We start from the raw sequence: 13,637 nt of genomic DNA on the forward strand, positions 1-13,637 counted from the left end.
AAACCGAACAGATTGTGTTGCGATTTGGAAGAGTACAAAGCAAAGGGCCTTGCCTTGTATCTGCAGATTATGCAAAGATGCGTTTTTATATAATTACCCGCTGGAAAGGCCGGTGATGGTTGACCAGATGTGGAGATGATCGAAGACACTTCGTCATCTAATCGATCGGAAGGTGGCATACGTCATACCCATTAACCAACGTTATCAATGGTGACAGCCAGTATGGTCAATGGAAATCAGTTAAATTGAATAAAGCATAAGCACATGAATTTTTTGTAGGAACATGGGCGCCCATTGAGTATGAATATGACTTTGTATCACTGCTGTGTCTGCTTAGATGGGCACTTGTTCGCGCTTTTTCCCGCAGCACGTCACGCTCGGTTGCGCTGGTTTCGGATTACGTCTCGGAAGTGAAAATAATAGTAATAAAAAAAACGCATCATTTATCATGCGATCCACGATGATGGCGCGCATACTCTCGCAAGTCGCCGCGGCTTGAATGAATAATAAATCATTTGTAGGGGAAGCCGGTGGGGGAAGGGATGTGCGGAGCCGCGGGAAGCGGCCCCGTTCCGGACAAACTGCGCATCTGTGTGGGTAGCGCGAATGTTTGCTTTTTTGTTTTCACCACGCCACCCCTGCTTCCTTCTTCCAACCGCCAACCCGTTCCGATACCCACTTCCGAGCATATTTCTATGTTTTGTTGCTTGTTCTTTCGCTTTCATTTCACCTCCTATCAACCGATTGTTTCGTCAGCAGAGCCCGAGCGGTCAGAGAGGGAATAAAAAAAACGGTCGACGGCGTTTTGTGCGTGCGCGGCTGCGGCTGCGGCGGCTGAGTCACGAGCGCGTGAGAGAAAGCGAGTGCGAGAGATCGCGCGAGTGTACGCTCGACAGAGAACGCGATACGCTTTTCGATTATCGCACCACTTCGTGTGCACTACTACACGCTCAAGTGACTCGTCGGTACACGGGTGCGCGTTCGTGTGCGTGCCATGACAGCACGGCGGCCATTCTGGCGATGATGGTTTCTCGGTATTCGCTGTCTCTCTCTCAACTCACAACAACTTTGGCGTCGGTCGGTGCTCGGTGTCCGCGTGTCCGCTGGTCCGTTTTGAAAATTGGTTTTAATTTTTCGGTCGCGCGCGTTTGCATTGTCAATTTTATTAATAGGTAATTAATAGAGTACACGTAGTTGGTGCACGATTAGTGAAAGACAAAATATACGAGTCAGTAGGCTTTGCATGGGTACGAGCAGCAAGCCCCGGGGATTGCAGAGAGGCGACGCAGAAACCCACATCATCATTCAACGGAGACGTCGAGGAGGAGGAGGACGACGGCGGTGATTCCGTTTGCGCGAAAAACGGCCATCTTTTTGCGTGGGCCATTTGACATCGCGGCCTGAAATTGGCGGTGAAATAGTGTGCGTGTTTCCTGTTCGGGGAACGGCTTGACGACAAACGGCTGACCGCGGCCATCGTGCGTGTTGGAAAAAACCCCGTTTTACCGGCGGAGACGACGTCCTACATGAAGGAGAAGAACATCTCGTGAAACCAGGAAAAAAAACGGTTCAAAACGAGTGAAATGATTGAGATTTTGTGAAGTGAAAATGCTGTGCACTTGACTCAGGGATTTGACATTTCCCTCCGGATAGATCTGTCACCAAATCACGAAAAAAAAATTGCACACCTACTGCGGTGCTGCTGGTAGGCCACGAAACGAACCGTTTTCCCGTCGGCCTATGAAATGATGGTTGCGTTGACTACGCGCAGTTCTCTCGCTCTCGGCTAGCTCACAACGAAACACAATATTCTACATTTCGGTGTGTGGTGCGCTGGTTCGAGAAGTGAAGCGATAAGTGAAAGATAACGCGCGGCCCACTCACCCGGCCTTATCAGCTCCCACTGGGAGGAAGGTTTGTCCTACCAGGCCGCAGGCCGTGTCGTGGGCGCCACGTGAGAGTGTGCGTTTGCTGGTGTCATTAGCGTGAAATCCCGACGGGAAATCCGTGATAGAAGGAAATGGTGGCAAGAGCGCATTGAAGGCGACGGATCGCGCACCAAGAAAACGGTTTATCAACAGAGGGAGTGTGACCCACAGAAGCAGCGGCAGGCGCTATATTCGATTATTGGTTTACTTTTTTCAAGCATCATTTACCGAAGACCCACTTATGTATGATCATCGTGTTGTTGTTGAAATTATTTGTGTACTTGTGAGTGACTGTCGTTGATTCTAATCATCAATTCCGATTGCCAATTTCCAGGGGCGTTGTCAGCAACGTTGTATCCCATCTTCCCGCCGCCTACGGTGCGGTTGCGTGAGTGTATGTGTTCCGTACGTACGTGTGTGTGTTTTCCAGTGTGATAAGAAGTGAACATTAAAACAAAGGATTAGCAGCAGCAAAGGCAGCATCAGCAGAAGCAGCAGCATCAGCAGCAGCAGCAGCAGTTACAGGACAAACCGGAACAGTACCGACATTGGTGGCAAAATGTCGGTCCAGGCGAAGCGACAGCACTGCTACCTGTGCGACCTGCCACGCATGCCGTGGGCAATGATAAACGATTTTTCCGAGCATGTCTGCCGCGGTTGCGTTAACTATGAAGGTGCGGACCGGATTGAGCTGGTACTGGAGACGGCCCGACAGATGAAGCGCATCCACTCGGCAGCCACCGGTGGGCCGAGTGGCGGTGGCGGCAAACGCGGTGGTGGCCACGAAAACGGCGAACTGTCACATCGCTCCGTACCGACGGTAGCGGGCCCACATCACTACTCGGTCCGGGCCGGACCGAACGGACCCACACTGGTCGATTTCACTCCCAAACACGAACCACACGATATCGTCGGCAGTGTGCGGGGTGGTGGCGGTGGTCCGGGGCCGCGCATGCAACATCTTCCGCCACAGCATCATATGCCGCCACATGCCGTTGGGGGTGGCGGTGGTAGCGGTGGCCGACAGCAAGTCGTTCCGCCGGCCCTATCCGTCAACCTAAAGCGGCCTCCGCCAGATGATGACGATCATCAGATGGACGGACCGACGGGAAGCGCCAAACGAGGAGGACCCGACGATCCGGTGGCCCTTGCACAGCAGCAACAGCAACAGCAGCGGCCACCACTGACACGGGGCGAATCGCTACCCGCCGTACCGTTCGTCCCGGAACGGCAACCCAGCTACAAGGAAAAACATCCCGTTCGGACCGCTTCCTTCGATACGGCCGCATTCAAATCGATGGGTAAGTCCGGGCTGCTAATCCACATACCACCACACAGCACAGCGGAAGTGCGACGATGGTCACAAAATACTCGAAAGCATGCAGCATCGCATTCCTTCTTCTTTGACACTTCCATTGCGTGCCCCTGACCAAATCTCCTCCGTCGGTAGAGTAGGCTATGAGCGTAGTTTTTGAGGTTGAAGTGAAAATGTACCTGTGTGTGAGTGTGTATTTGACTGTGTGCGTGTATTATTAAGGAGTTTTTTGGTGCTGGGCTAACAAAATCCGTGTGCGAATCCCGTAATTTCCCACATATCCCGTAAAGGAATCCCTCGGTGGTGGCCCCTCGGTGGTTCGGTTCGGCGTCCCTTGTTCCCGTCGGTCGATGGTTCGTTTTTTGCGTATCGTTTTGTTGTACTTTTGGCAAACAGTAAAGCAGAGATCCTTTTTTATGAGGATAAGGGTAGCGCGGTGTGCGAATGACGGTAAATTTACAGCTAAACTGGTAGGGTGTGTCCTTTTGGAATCTTACCGGGAACTCCGGGTTTTTTTTCTTCTTCGCCTGTCCAGCGCCATTCCCCTTTCAGCTTGTCCTGTTCGATGGTGTTTTAATGATGGGGTCTACCTGGAAACGTTTACCCCGGGCAGAGGCGACTGTAGAACGATAAAAAGCCCAAAACAAACGCTTTAAAACATGCAAATCCGTTTGTGGCCGCTGTACGTGCAAAGGCGTCCTTCTTGGCGTCCTGTGAAGTAATTCCTTACCGTTGGCAGACACGCCGCACATTGCAAATGGTTGCTGAGAAAATTTGATCCTTTTGTGTTCCGTTCGAGTACCGTGCGTTGGGTAAAAAGTAGGTGAAATATAAGGAAGCGGTTGCTAATCACACACCCTATCCACCGTTACTGCGAATTTGGAAAGGGAAGATGGCTTGCTGTGATGCGGCTGTCGTTTGCTGCCCTCGAAATTCTCCTACCTTCGTGGTGGCGTTTGTGGCGGGTGTGACGCAAATTTGACGCTCTATCCTGGCTACATATGCCGCAAGTTCAAGGCCGCCCCATGATCATATGGATTGGTGGGAAAGAAAGTGCTGCCTGGCCCATTGTATCGATGAGCAGATGATACATTTGAACTCCCAACGCCCGGCACCATTCCGGCAAACAACGCAGCGACAACGACAGCAACAGCCGCAGCAGCAGCAGCAGCTGGTCCCGTTGTTGGCGCGTCAATCGCAGGTATCAGCTGACGGAAGCGGCCGGCCTTGTCTTTCCTTCGCTCTCACAGCCGAAGGACGACAGTTAATAACGGCACATCCAGCCCAAGACAGAGGAGGGCCTGCTTGACGGATACCCTCGTAGATGTTTCCTATCTCTTTCTCTTGCTCTCTTTCTCTCTATCGCTCCTTTACTGCCTCACTGTTTCATTCAGTTTATGTTGCTGACCGTTGCATGGCAGATATTGTTTCTTTGTTTTCGAAATATCGGCTTGTCCTTTTAAATCTATGTTTCGCACCAAATGAAATAGAAACAGAACGGATAATATGAAAGAGAGAAAGAGGTAGAGCGGATAGTTATGGAAAGGAGAAATAATGATGACGTACAATAGCAAGAAGAAACCAAATCTAGGCCTAGCGATTGGTTTGGGAAGAAAGTTCTCCTTTTTATCGTGCTCTTCGTCGACGAAGTGTCCTGTTCGTATGATTAGTATGATTTAATGCTTCGTAAGAATTAATGGTTACTAGGATAGGAGCACAGCAAACTATGCACAAAATGATGTCACACGGCATTGACAATCGATGGTTACTCTGTTCTGGGTTATTCAATGGTTTTTGTAAGATATCTCCCCTTCTCCTTTACTCCATCCAAATGGAAACGATTCATCAACGATTGCACCGGCGGTATAGTCGACGGCATTTGCATAGCTTTGGGGCTGTAACATGGAATCAGTGAATGGCTTGGCTAAACAGGAAAATCGATATGCACTCCAGTCCCCCTGCCCGGTGCACGGTGGTAAACGAAGTTGATTGTACCTGGTCCCTGGCCCGGCAGCTCAGTGGATGTTGCACCCAGAACGGGGGCGCAGATGGGTGGGACAGGGGACACTGTGTGTAAGTCAGTCGGTCGCGGGCGGGTGTGTGCATGCGTGCGTGTTGGTCTCTGGGTCCGTTTACCGTGTTTATCATATGCCGGTTTGTTGTGTATCTATGTGCGCATGTAGTGGTAACCAGAACCCCAGAACCCATAGAGAAACCGGGTGGTTGCCCTTCTCGTCCCCATCACTCTCCTCTTCTCGTCGTTCAAACTGTTTTGGTGTTGTATCTCCCAGCAGCAGCAGCAGCAGCAGCAACATCTCATCCTCGGCAGCACGTCTGACTCTTTCCCCCAAACGACACACCACCTCCTATCCACCTCCTATCCACCACCAAGCCTACTTGCAATCACCTGGAGCAATCCGCGGTATGGTTGTTTGCGTGTTTGTGTCGGTTGCTTGGTCGCTCGGTCGATGGCGTCTGACTAATGGTTTGGCTTTGACACACAAGCGTCATGTTCTCACCCCCCCCCCCCCCCCCCCCCTACCAGCTGGCCAGCAGCAGCGCCACAGAGCCTCGCACCGTTGCATCTGGTCGTCTGGGTTTGGCTGCTGCTGTGCACTGTTGCCACGTTTGCGCCGCAGCACGATGATGTCGATGATGCTCCATCTCTCCACCACTCTAGTAGCGGTACCTTTTCGGATTGACTCACTCGCTGGCCCGCTGCTGCCTACTATGCTTTTGCGCTGGACGGAGGCACGACGCGTGAACGCGACGAATGCAGCAGCCAACGGACACCTCGGCTTCATCCATTGGCTTTTATGGTTATTTTTAAAGTGCTCCATCGCCGACGATAAGACATTTTTATGCTGTGTGTTGTGCTTTGTTTCCACGTATGTGTGTTGTTGCTATTGTTGGAATGCTGTCCATTCTTAGCGCCAGGAAACAGCACCATCCAGAGCAACCGTAGTAGTAGTAGTAGTAGCTTCGGATTCAATGGATAATTCAACGATCCCGTGAGGCAGTTTTTGTATAAATTTGACTGTTTGACTGTGACATTATTGTACAACGGAATGTATAAAGATATACTCAGGTTCTCCGCTGTACGATTGTGTTGTCGTCCCCGTAAAGTTCGTTGAGGAAATGATGTTAAAATCTACGAAACCTCCACGCAATACGTGCGAATCCCATCTCACCACCAGCGCTTATACACATCGGTGGCACGAGTCGGTTTGGCCTAATTCAAACCAGTTTGGCGTGTTTTCTGTAGCACGCGCGCTCGCAATGGACTCTGGGGTGCTGGGATCTGGTTTTTTGGAGTACAGCCTGCTGCTGCTGCTGCTGCTGCTGCTGCTGCTGCTGCTCCGTCACCGAAGGCTCTGATCGTGTTCCTGCGTATTGCAATTACCGAAGGTGGTGGACTCCGGTGGCAAGCGAAAATCTCCTGTCCATCAAATTACTGGTTCTCTCTTTCTCAACCAACAAAAAATCGATCACAGCGTAGAGTCAGTTTTGGGCTTTCCCAACAATAAAAACATGACAAATTATTGTCCACCAGATATGCGCTCTAATTTATAGCGAAAAGAAAGGTTTGCCAACGTTTGCAGCAAGCATGCCATGATTCCCGGCAGCTGTCAGATTTTGCATGCGAGATTCTTGTTAAAAATATGTCGGACAAAGCACAACAATTGTTCAGACAAGTTGATTTCGATGTGAAAATTGTGATATGAGCGCTCAAAAGATGGCAAGAAACAAAAGGAAAGTCTTATCCTTCCGATGTAATCTCTGAACATCGGGGAAAGGTTGAGGTAAGCTGAATCAAGCAAACCTAAGGCCTACTACTAACGCTGTAAAGGGGAGCAGAGCGCGCATGTGTTGTCGCCGACAACTGCCCGCGACTGCTTGCTGACGAGCAAGTTGTTGGCGTGCGTCTGTGTTTGCGACCAAAGGCCATCGAAACTGTGGTTCAAGTTTATGGATTACATCATCACCCCACTCATCGTCGTCGTCGTCTACGTCGTCGCACCGGTGTTACCACCTCCACCTTCCCCTTTGTTCACTTGCCACGGTTTGGGGCGCGTTAGTCGCTTGACGTGTTTTTGCGGCTCGCGACAGTCCCGAGCGAGAATACTACCAATACTACTCTTTCTCGCGTCTTTAGAGCGCACAGTCTGGCACAACACTAGCAGAACGCGAAGCGAATAGCAACAGCAGCACCAGCAACAGCAACCGGCTGCCGCTGCCCCCATGGCAGACAAGGGGGGGGGGGTTTATCCAGCCACGACGCAATAGACAACTCGACGGCCCGCACCTGTGTTGGTGAGTGTGCACGAGTGCGCGCGCGCGCGCGATCGTAGCAATGTGCAGCACTTTGTTCACCAACTGTGCTGTTGGGTCGATGGTTTGAGGGTTTTTGTACGCGGGGGTAGCCCGGTGGTAGGGGTAGGTTTGGCATGAAAGAACATTCCACTCCGCACCCCGCGGTAGAACGATCTACATGCTATATCCCCGTAGCTTGGGCCAACCCACCAACACACACGGGCACTCTTCCGGGCGGTGCTTCTTGGGGTTTTCATTCTTCGATTTGCCGCCGCTAGATAGAGTACGATGACCACAACCCCCTCCTGGTCAGTCACGTTTCGCTTTTAAAAAGTTGTTTAATGTTTACTTCTAGTTAGGTTTACGGTTACGCCTTTTCTCGCTCGAAATAATCTCGTCCGTTGCTTGGATGTACTTTTGTTTACTTTGTCAGAATTCTATTCATCAACCTACCAATTTTAGTACACCATCAGTTAGCATATTTAGTACAATATCCAGAAATGTGTTTTCAACATTAAATTTTTGATTTTTTGTTAACTCCATGCTACTGCACACACGTAAGAGGATTTAAATTATTATTTCTCCAAACCCTAACCAGGTGAAACCGTTCAATAATAATCTATTTTTGCCCTTATCCCTCCACGGCCCCCATCCGGAAAAGCGATTGCTAGTTAATGGGCGCGTAAACCAGTGAGTGGATGGATGCTTTGCCTGCGATCGATTTTTCACTCTCCATCAAAGTGTGATGTAGAGGAAAAGGGGAAAGAGAGACGAAGAAGGGGGGAAAAGTTTGAACTCGAGTCGACCGCGAGCGTATTGACTGACCGATGGGTCAGGGGCAAGATTCATGAAAACGGGAATCGATGACGAATCGAAAGCAAACCGCCCCCACACAGTCATTTCTCTGGCCCCCTCCGCCTGCCCACCTCACCAATAAGCACCAAAGCCCCTGCGGATGGGTAGAGAACATGGAACGGTTTCGATGAGTAGCGCGCGTATCGTTTCATCATTGATGATGGTACTGGAAGCAGCGTTGTAATAAAGGGTATGTTGTTTGCCTCTGCTCATGGAAAATCGATCAATCTATACAAATGCCTGAGTGTTGTGCGTGTTCTATTTGTACCGAGAACCGCAGAATTTGTTTATATCATGTCAAGCATGGCTACTGTGTGATGACCAGAACAGAACCGTTCACAGCCATCACCATTAGACGCACGGCAGTAGGCGATGTTAAAGAGCGCCTACGATGATTTTGTGTTCAAAAAGCCATCAATCCCGTTCATTAAAAATGGTCGTTACTGCAAAAAAGACTAATCTAAAACTATTTTTTGTAGTCACTGTGTGTAAAGGTTTCTTTCTCTTTTTAGTGTGATGCTCAGTTAAAGATATGTCTCGGTGTCGAATCGAGACCAGTCAGTGATGATGAATGGAGCGCAGTGTCTAGCGCGTTACACCTGTCCCGTGACGTCCCGTACGAAACAAAACAAAAATGCCAAGAACATATGTTTCAAACATATGGAAAAGAAGATGCCGTGCGTAAATGGAGGAGGGACTCGTCACTTCGGAATTGAGCTCGCAACTCGACCCAACGTAATCACGCCTCGTGCCTGACGCACCTTCTACACCCCATCCCCCTCCCCTCTCCTTTGCCTAGACGTGAGTCGCGGTAACATTGAAGGTTGATTACGTCGCTCCGATTGGTTTCTGCCGGTGGGGTGGGGTTGGTGCGCGGGTGGGGGCCACCGTTTATGACGTGACAACATTCCCTTTCTCTTACTTAATCATGGCCTGCTGGCGGAAACAGGATTATTCATCTTTCTTTTTTTTCTTCCTTCAATCGCACCGCGGGTCCTCGGCTGCTTCACCAGGCCACGCGAGTGCAATGGCGGATGGCCAGGCCATGCCAGGCCCCGGTCCGGTACCGTGTCATAAATATGCGCTCCGACGAAAACGGAAAGATGATTCAACGTCAGCGAGACGGAGACGTGCTGACGAGGCGGCACGCGCAACCCACCACAACACAGTCTCAACCCTCGAATCCCGTTTTCCTCACCCCCCCCCCCCCCTTTCCCCCTCGACTGGCCCACACGAATAACCTACTTTTGCACGATGCGCGCCGCCCGTGGATGGCGTTGCTCCCGCGCTTGCTCACGCGCACAAACTCCTACCGGGCGGTGCTGTCCCTGTTGTTGTTGTTAGTGGCGGTGGCCTTTCTTATGTTCCACCTCTCGTTCTCGCTCTGTCTCGTGACGACGGGATGCTGTGTAAGGTGTGGCAAGCAGGACGAGACCAGACCGAGCCGAACGAGCTAAAGGCAAGCGGCGGCGGCGGCGGTCGTGTGGAGCATTAACTAACTGTACATTATATGCTGGTGTGTATGGGTGGTGGTGTGCCTGTCTCTCTCTCTCTCTCTGTGTTATGTATTCCATCTGCTATATTCTTGTAGGACCCGATTCCTTCATCTGATTGCTGCGTGTTCTGCATCTTCCCGTGTTTTTCTTGTTCCCCTCTGGTTGTCTGGCCACCACCTTCACCGTTGAGGAGACGGCGCTGCTTTTGCTTGCTTGCTAAGAGAATGGGGAAAAAAGTAATGGAAAAAAAACCTTCCATAATACCGGTATGAAAGCCGGTTCTGTTCCGTGCCGTGCGATGGGAGGAGGGAATACGAGAGAGAGAGAGACAGGGAGAAGGGGGAAGCACATTCCGAAAATCGGCGAAGACGAGCGAGCTACATATACAACCCAATCATCCTCACCATCATCATCATCAGCCTCAACATCATCTTCAGAACACGTAGCCTACTTGTGCCGTGTGCGGGCACGGTTCTTTGGACGTTTCTTCGACTTTCTCCCTCTCGTTCTCTCTTTTGCCGTTTCGCTTTTCACTGACTGGGTTCTTCTTCCGTTTTCCGTTTTCATCATCATTTCCATCCATGTGCTTAGAAAAAGAGAGCAGCCGCCCTTCTTCTCTGTTTCATATCGCGGCCTCCGTTTTGATATCAGATTTCATTTTCTTCGCCTGCTGCTCACGCACCGGAGAAGAAACCAATTTTACCTTCACTATTGCTCTTCGCTTGTTCGCGCACGCAGCGCGATTCGTGCCGCTGCCCTTCTTTTGACGCGCTCTAGAACATTGCGCGCTTCCCCGTTCCTTTCCTCCCTCCATCCGCCGTGTTTTCGTCTATTTTCTACGGTTATGTAAACAAGTTTGAAAACACGCAGCAGCACAAAGTGTAGTAGTGCACCGACGACGACGACGACGACGACGACGACGACCGACCGGTTCTCCAGCTGGGTGAAGAGGAAGTAAGGCCACGAGCGTAACATGGCGCGCGGTACACAGAAAGTTCTATTTCCTGGTGATTAATCCACCGGAGGCGATTAGGTTTACTTTTGCCCGAGTCGAGGTCATCACTCGAAGCCAAACAACGTTTGGGTTTGGAACGTTTGTTTTCCGATTTCCATGGAATGTGCTCACCAGCTCTGGCTCTGGGAGAGAAGTTCGTTTTTAGATCGTGTTTCAGTCCTCGTGCGCCTCCATTGGTCAGAAATCATGCGCCTCCATTCCTGTCGAATGGTTCCGTTTCCGCTTCTTGGCATACTAGTATCTTACCCATTAGCAATAGTGTTGTAGATGCCACTACTAGATAGTAACATAACTCTTCGAAAATGCGATCCTTTATTTCCTTTTGGTTGCGAATCACAACAACAACTTTGGCTATTAATTTGCATTTATTGTTTTGCTCCACCGTTAGAAACAGTCGCTTGATTCACTGAATTCCGAAAACTTTGAATATTGATCAGACAAATCTCTGCGGAGCTTTATGGCCGAACATCAGTCATATTGTCGTTTAATGATGTGAATGTCAATAGCGGAAACGAGCAACGAGTTTTGTAAAATACGACCCAATAGTCTACTGTAAAATTAAGTCTCCGGCGTAGACGGTCATTTTATTAGCTAGCAATATTCGTCGTTTAATATTTTTTAGTTTTAATACCCTCTTAATAGAAGAAATAATAATTGATAAAAAAGACGAAAAAAAGAAGTTTAACCTTCCAACTCTGCCCAATTGTAAACGAAATGACGCCTGCTTTTTATGTCGTGCGAATGGCGACGCCTAAGCAACTGCTCCTTGGATGACTACTTTTCTTGAGCAAAACAATGAAACGCGTCCCAACATCAAATTACAAAATGAAATGATATCGCACTATTAGCAATTGTTGATGTAACCTTATGCACACAATTTAGTGTGTTCCGAGGGAACCGAGGATTAGTTTGGAATGTAAGGGACCGTAAGGGACCTATTCAAATACCACCACACGGTTTTTGTGTTTCCGGACTTAAACGGGACTCATTCATTCAATATCAAATCCCTACCCTCCGTATGGCACTCCTTGGCGAACTTGAAGGGCCGTGCCCGTACCGTGTCGCTTCTGCGCGCTTCTTGTGTGTTGGATTTCGTCTTTGCTACGGTGAAATAAAACGACAAGGGGAAACAAGAAATGGAAACAAGAAAAAAAAACGGGGACAATGTTATCCTTTTTCAGGTGCTGTGCTACCCCACTCAGCACAGCTGCCTTAAGTTATCGCTATGACCTTGCTGCTTGTTGAGCTGGGCAACGTATCCGGTCTCTTGGGAGGAGAAGGAGGCCCGAGGTAAACGCTCTCGACCGACTTCCACCGACCGACGGTGCCGGTTCCACGCAAATCGGTCGCCCTGGCTGGCGGTGTCCGTCGGTCGGCGGAACTGGAACACGCGGAAAGGTTAAGGATATGGAAGTGTTCGGTGGTACCACGCGAACCTAGTTCACCCTTCTACCTCTCCCGGCCGAATGTTATGTTTTATGGCATCGGCCCCTTCCTAACGGTGTGTTTGGTGTGCTGCACGAAGCGTGGATTTGTTTCCTTATTTTTACTCACGACGGAAGAAGCCGGATCTGCAGCTCTCTGGGACGTTGCGGTATGCGTTTGGGGTAGGAAAATGGTTGGGACCTCTGGGAGGGCTCAACTTGACGATGCACGGATTAGAGGACGTAGTTTAGTTACTACTAACAAACGACTTGGTGTTGTCCATTAATTGCTATCAAATCTTTCCCCTCCAAGTTGATCCGGATTAATGCACTATTAGCGTAGCGTTAGGATGTTGCGACCATGTACCGTAGGCCGCAAATCGGCAAAGGATCGATCGAGAGCCGCGTGCCCGACGGTGGTTTGTGGCTGGGAGAATGAGATGATTTGTGCTTTCTCCGAAACAACCACCCGCAAAAAAGTATGCTGATATCAATTTCCATCTTTTTTCTCTCCCTCTTTCTCTCTCTTTCTCTCTTTTTCTATATATTATCTCTTCTGCAGACCCGAAACAACAGAATGCGGGGATATTTGTGAACGCCCCAGTCATGTCACGAGGTAAATATATTCACCAACTTCAGTTGTTGGCACTTTGGCCAACTTTCTGCGTGAGCGGATGTAGCACAGCACGATTTGGCGTATGGCTTGACCATCATTTGGTTTTGTAGTTTATCAATGGCTGTACTAGCTAACGCACCATTGAGGGGAGATACACACAGAAGAGAAAGAAGTGGATAATGATGTTCTGAAAGTTGGAGAACGATTTTTCTTAAAGGAATTGCTCGAAGAACCCTTGTGGTGTGGTTAAACAACTCCAAGAACCTCTTGATTGAAGTAGGCCTCGCCTTGAGCAAATTATAATGGACTCTATCTAAAAGAGAAGAGTATCTGCAGACACGTTTCCTTAAGTTTACGGAATCAAATGTTGTTTCAGATGCGCCGAAACAACGGACTGGGTTATATTAAAAACAAACCTTGCAAATGCGGGCTCATATTGTACGATAATCCAATCGCATAGCTGGAACATGGTGTGCGATTTCCGATTTTAAACAAATCCAAGATTGATCAATCAGTTACTATGTGGCGAATCTATCTCCATTGCGACATTAATCTGCCTTGATGATTGCGTCCCTAGTCAGTACCTAGAATCAGAATAAAATGTTCCGATGCTCAAATCGAACCAACGAAAACGCGCACAGATCGCCGGTAGGGGTGCCTATGGTGGTGATCAC

The 13,637-nt window shown here is 49.5% G+C and overlaps 1 protein-coding gene across 4 annotated transcripts in view; it reads left to right on the forward strand.

Moving 5' to 3' along the window:
* The first annotated feature begins 1,066 nt into the window (after positions 1 to 1,066).
* Positions 1,067 to 13,637, forward strand: part of LOC126571315 (interferon regulatory factor 2-binding protein-like B) — a 20,834-nt gene continuing 8,263 nt past the window's right edge. For 2 of the 4 annotated variants that reach the window (XM_050229722.1, XM_050229724.1), the window contains exons 1-3: positions 1,067 to 1,172; positions 2,263 to 3,229; positions 12,910 to 12,963. In XM_050229722.1, the coding sequence (XP_050085679.1) occupies positions 2,488 to 3,229; positions 12,910 to 12,963 (796 nt within the window). In that variant the 5' untranslated portion in view covers positions 1,067 to 1,172; positions 2,263 to 2,487. The remainder of the gene's footprint in view (positions 1,173 to 2,262; positions 3,230 to 12,909; positions 12,964 to 13,637) is intronic. The other 2 variants (XM_050229723.1, XM_050229725.1) reach the window with 1 other exon arrangement.

This window comes from Anopheles aquasalis, chromosome 2, assembly GCF_943734665.1.
Source record: "Anopheles aquasalis chromosome 2, idAnoAquaMG_Q_19, whole genome shotgun sequence".
Classification (NCBI taxonomy): Eukaryota; Metazoa; Arthropoda; class Insecta; order Diptera; family Culicidae; genus Anopheles; species Anopheles aquasalis.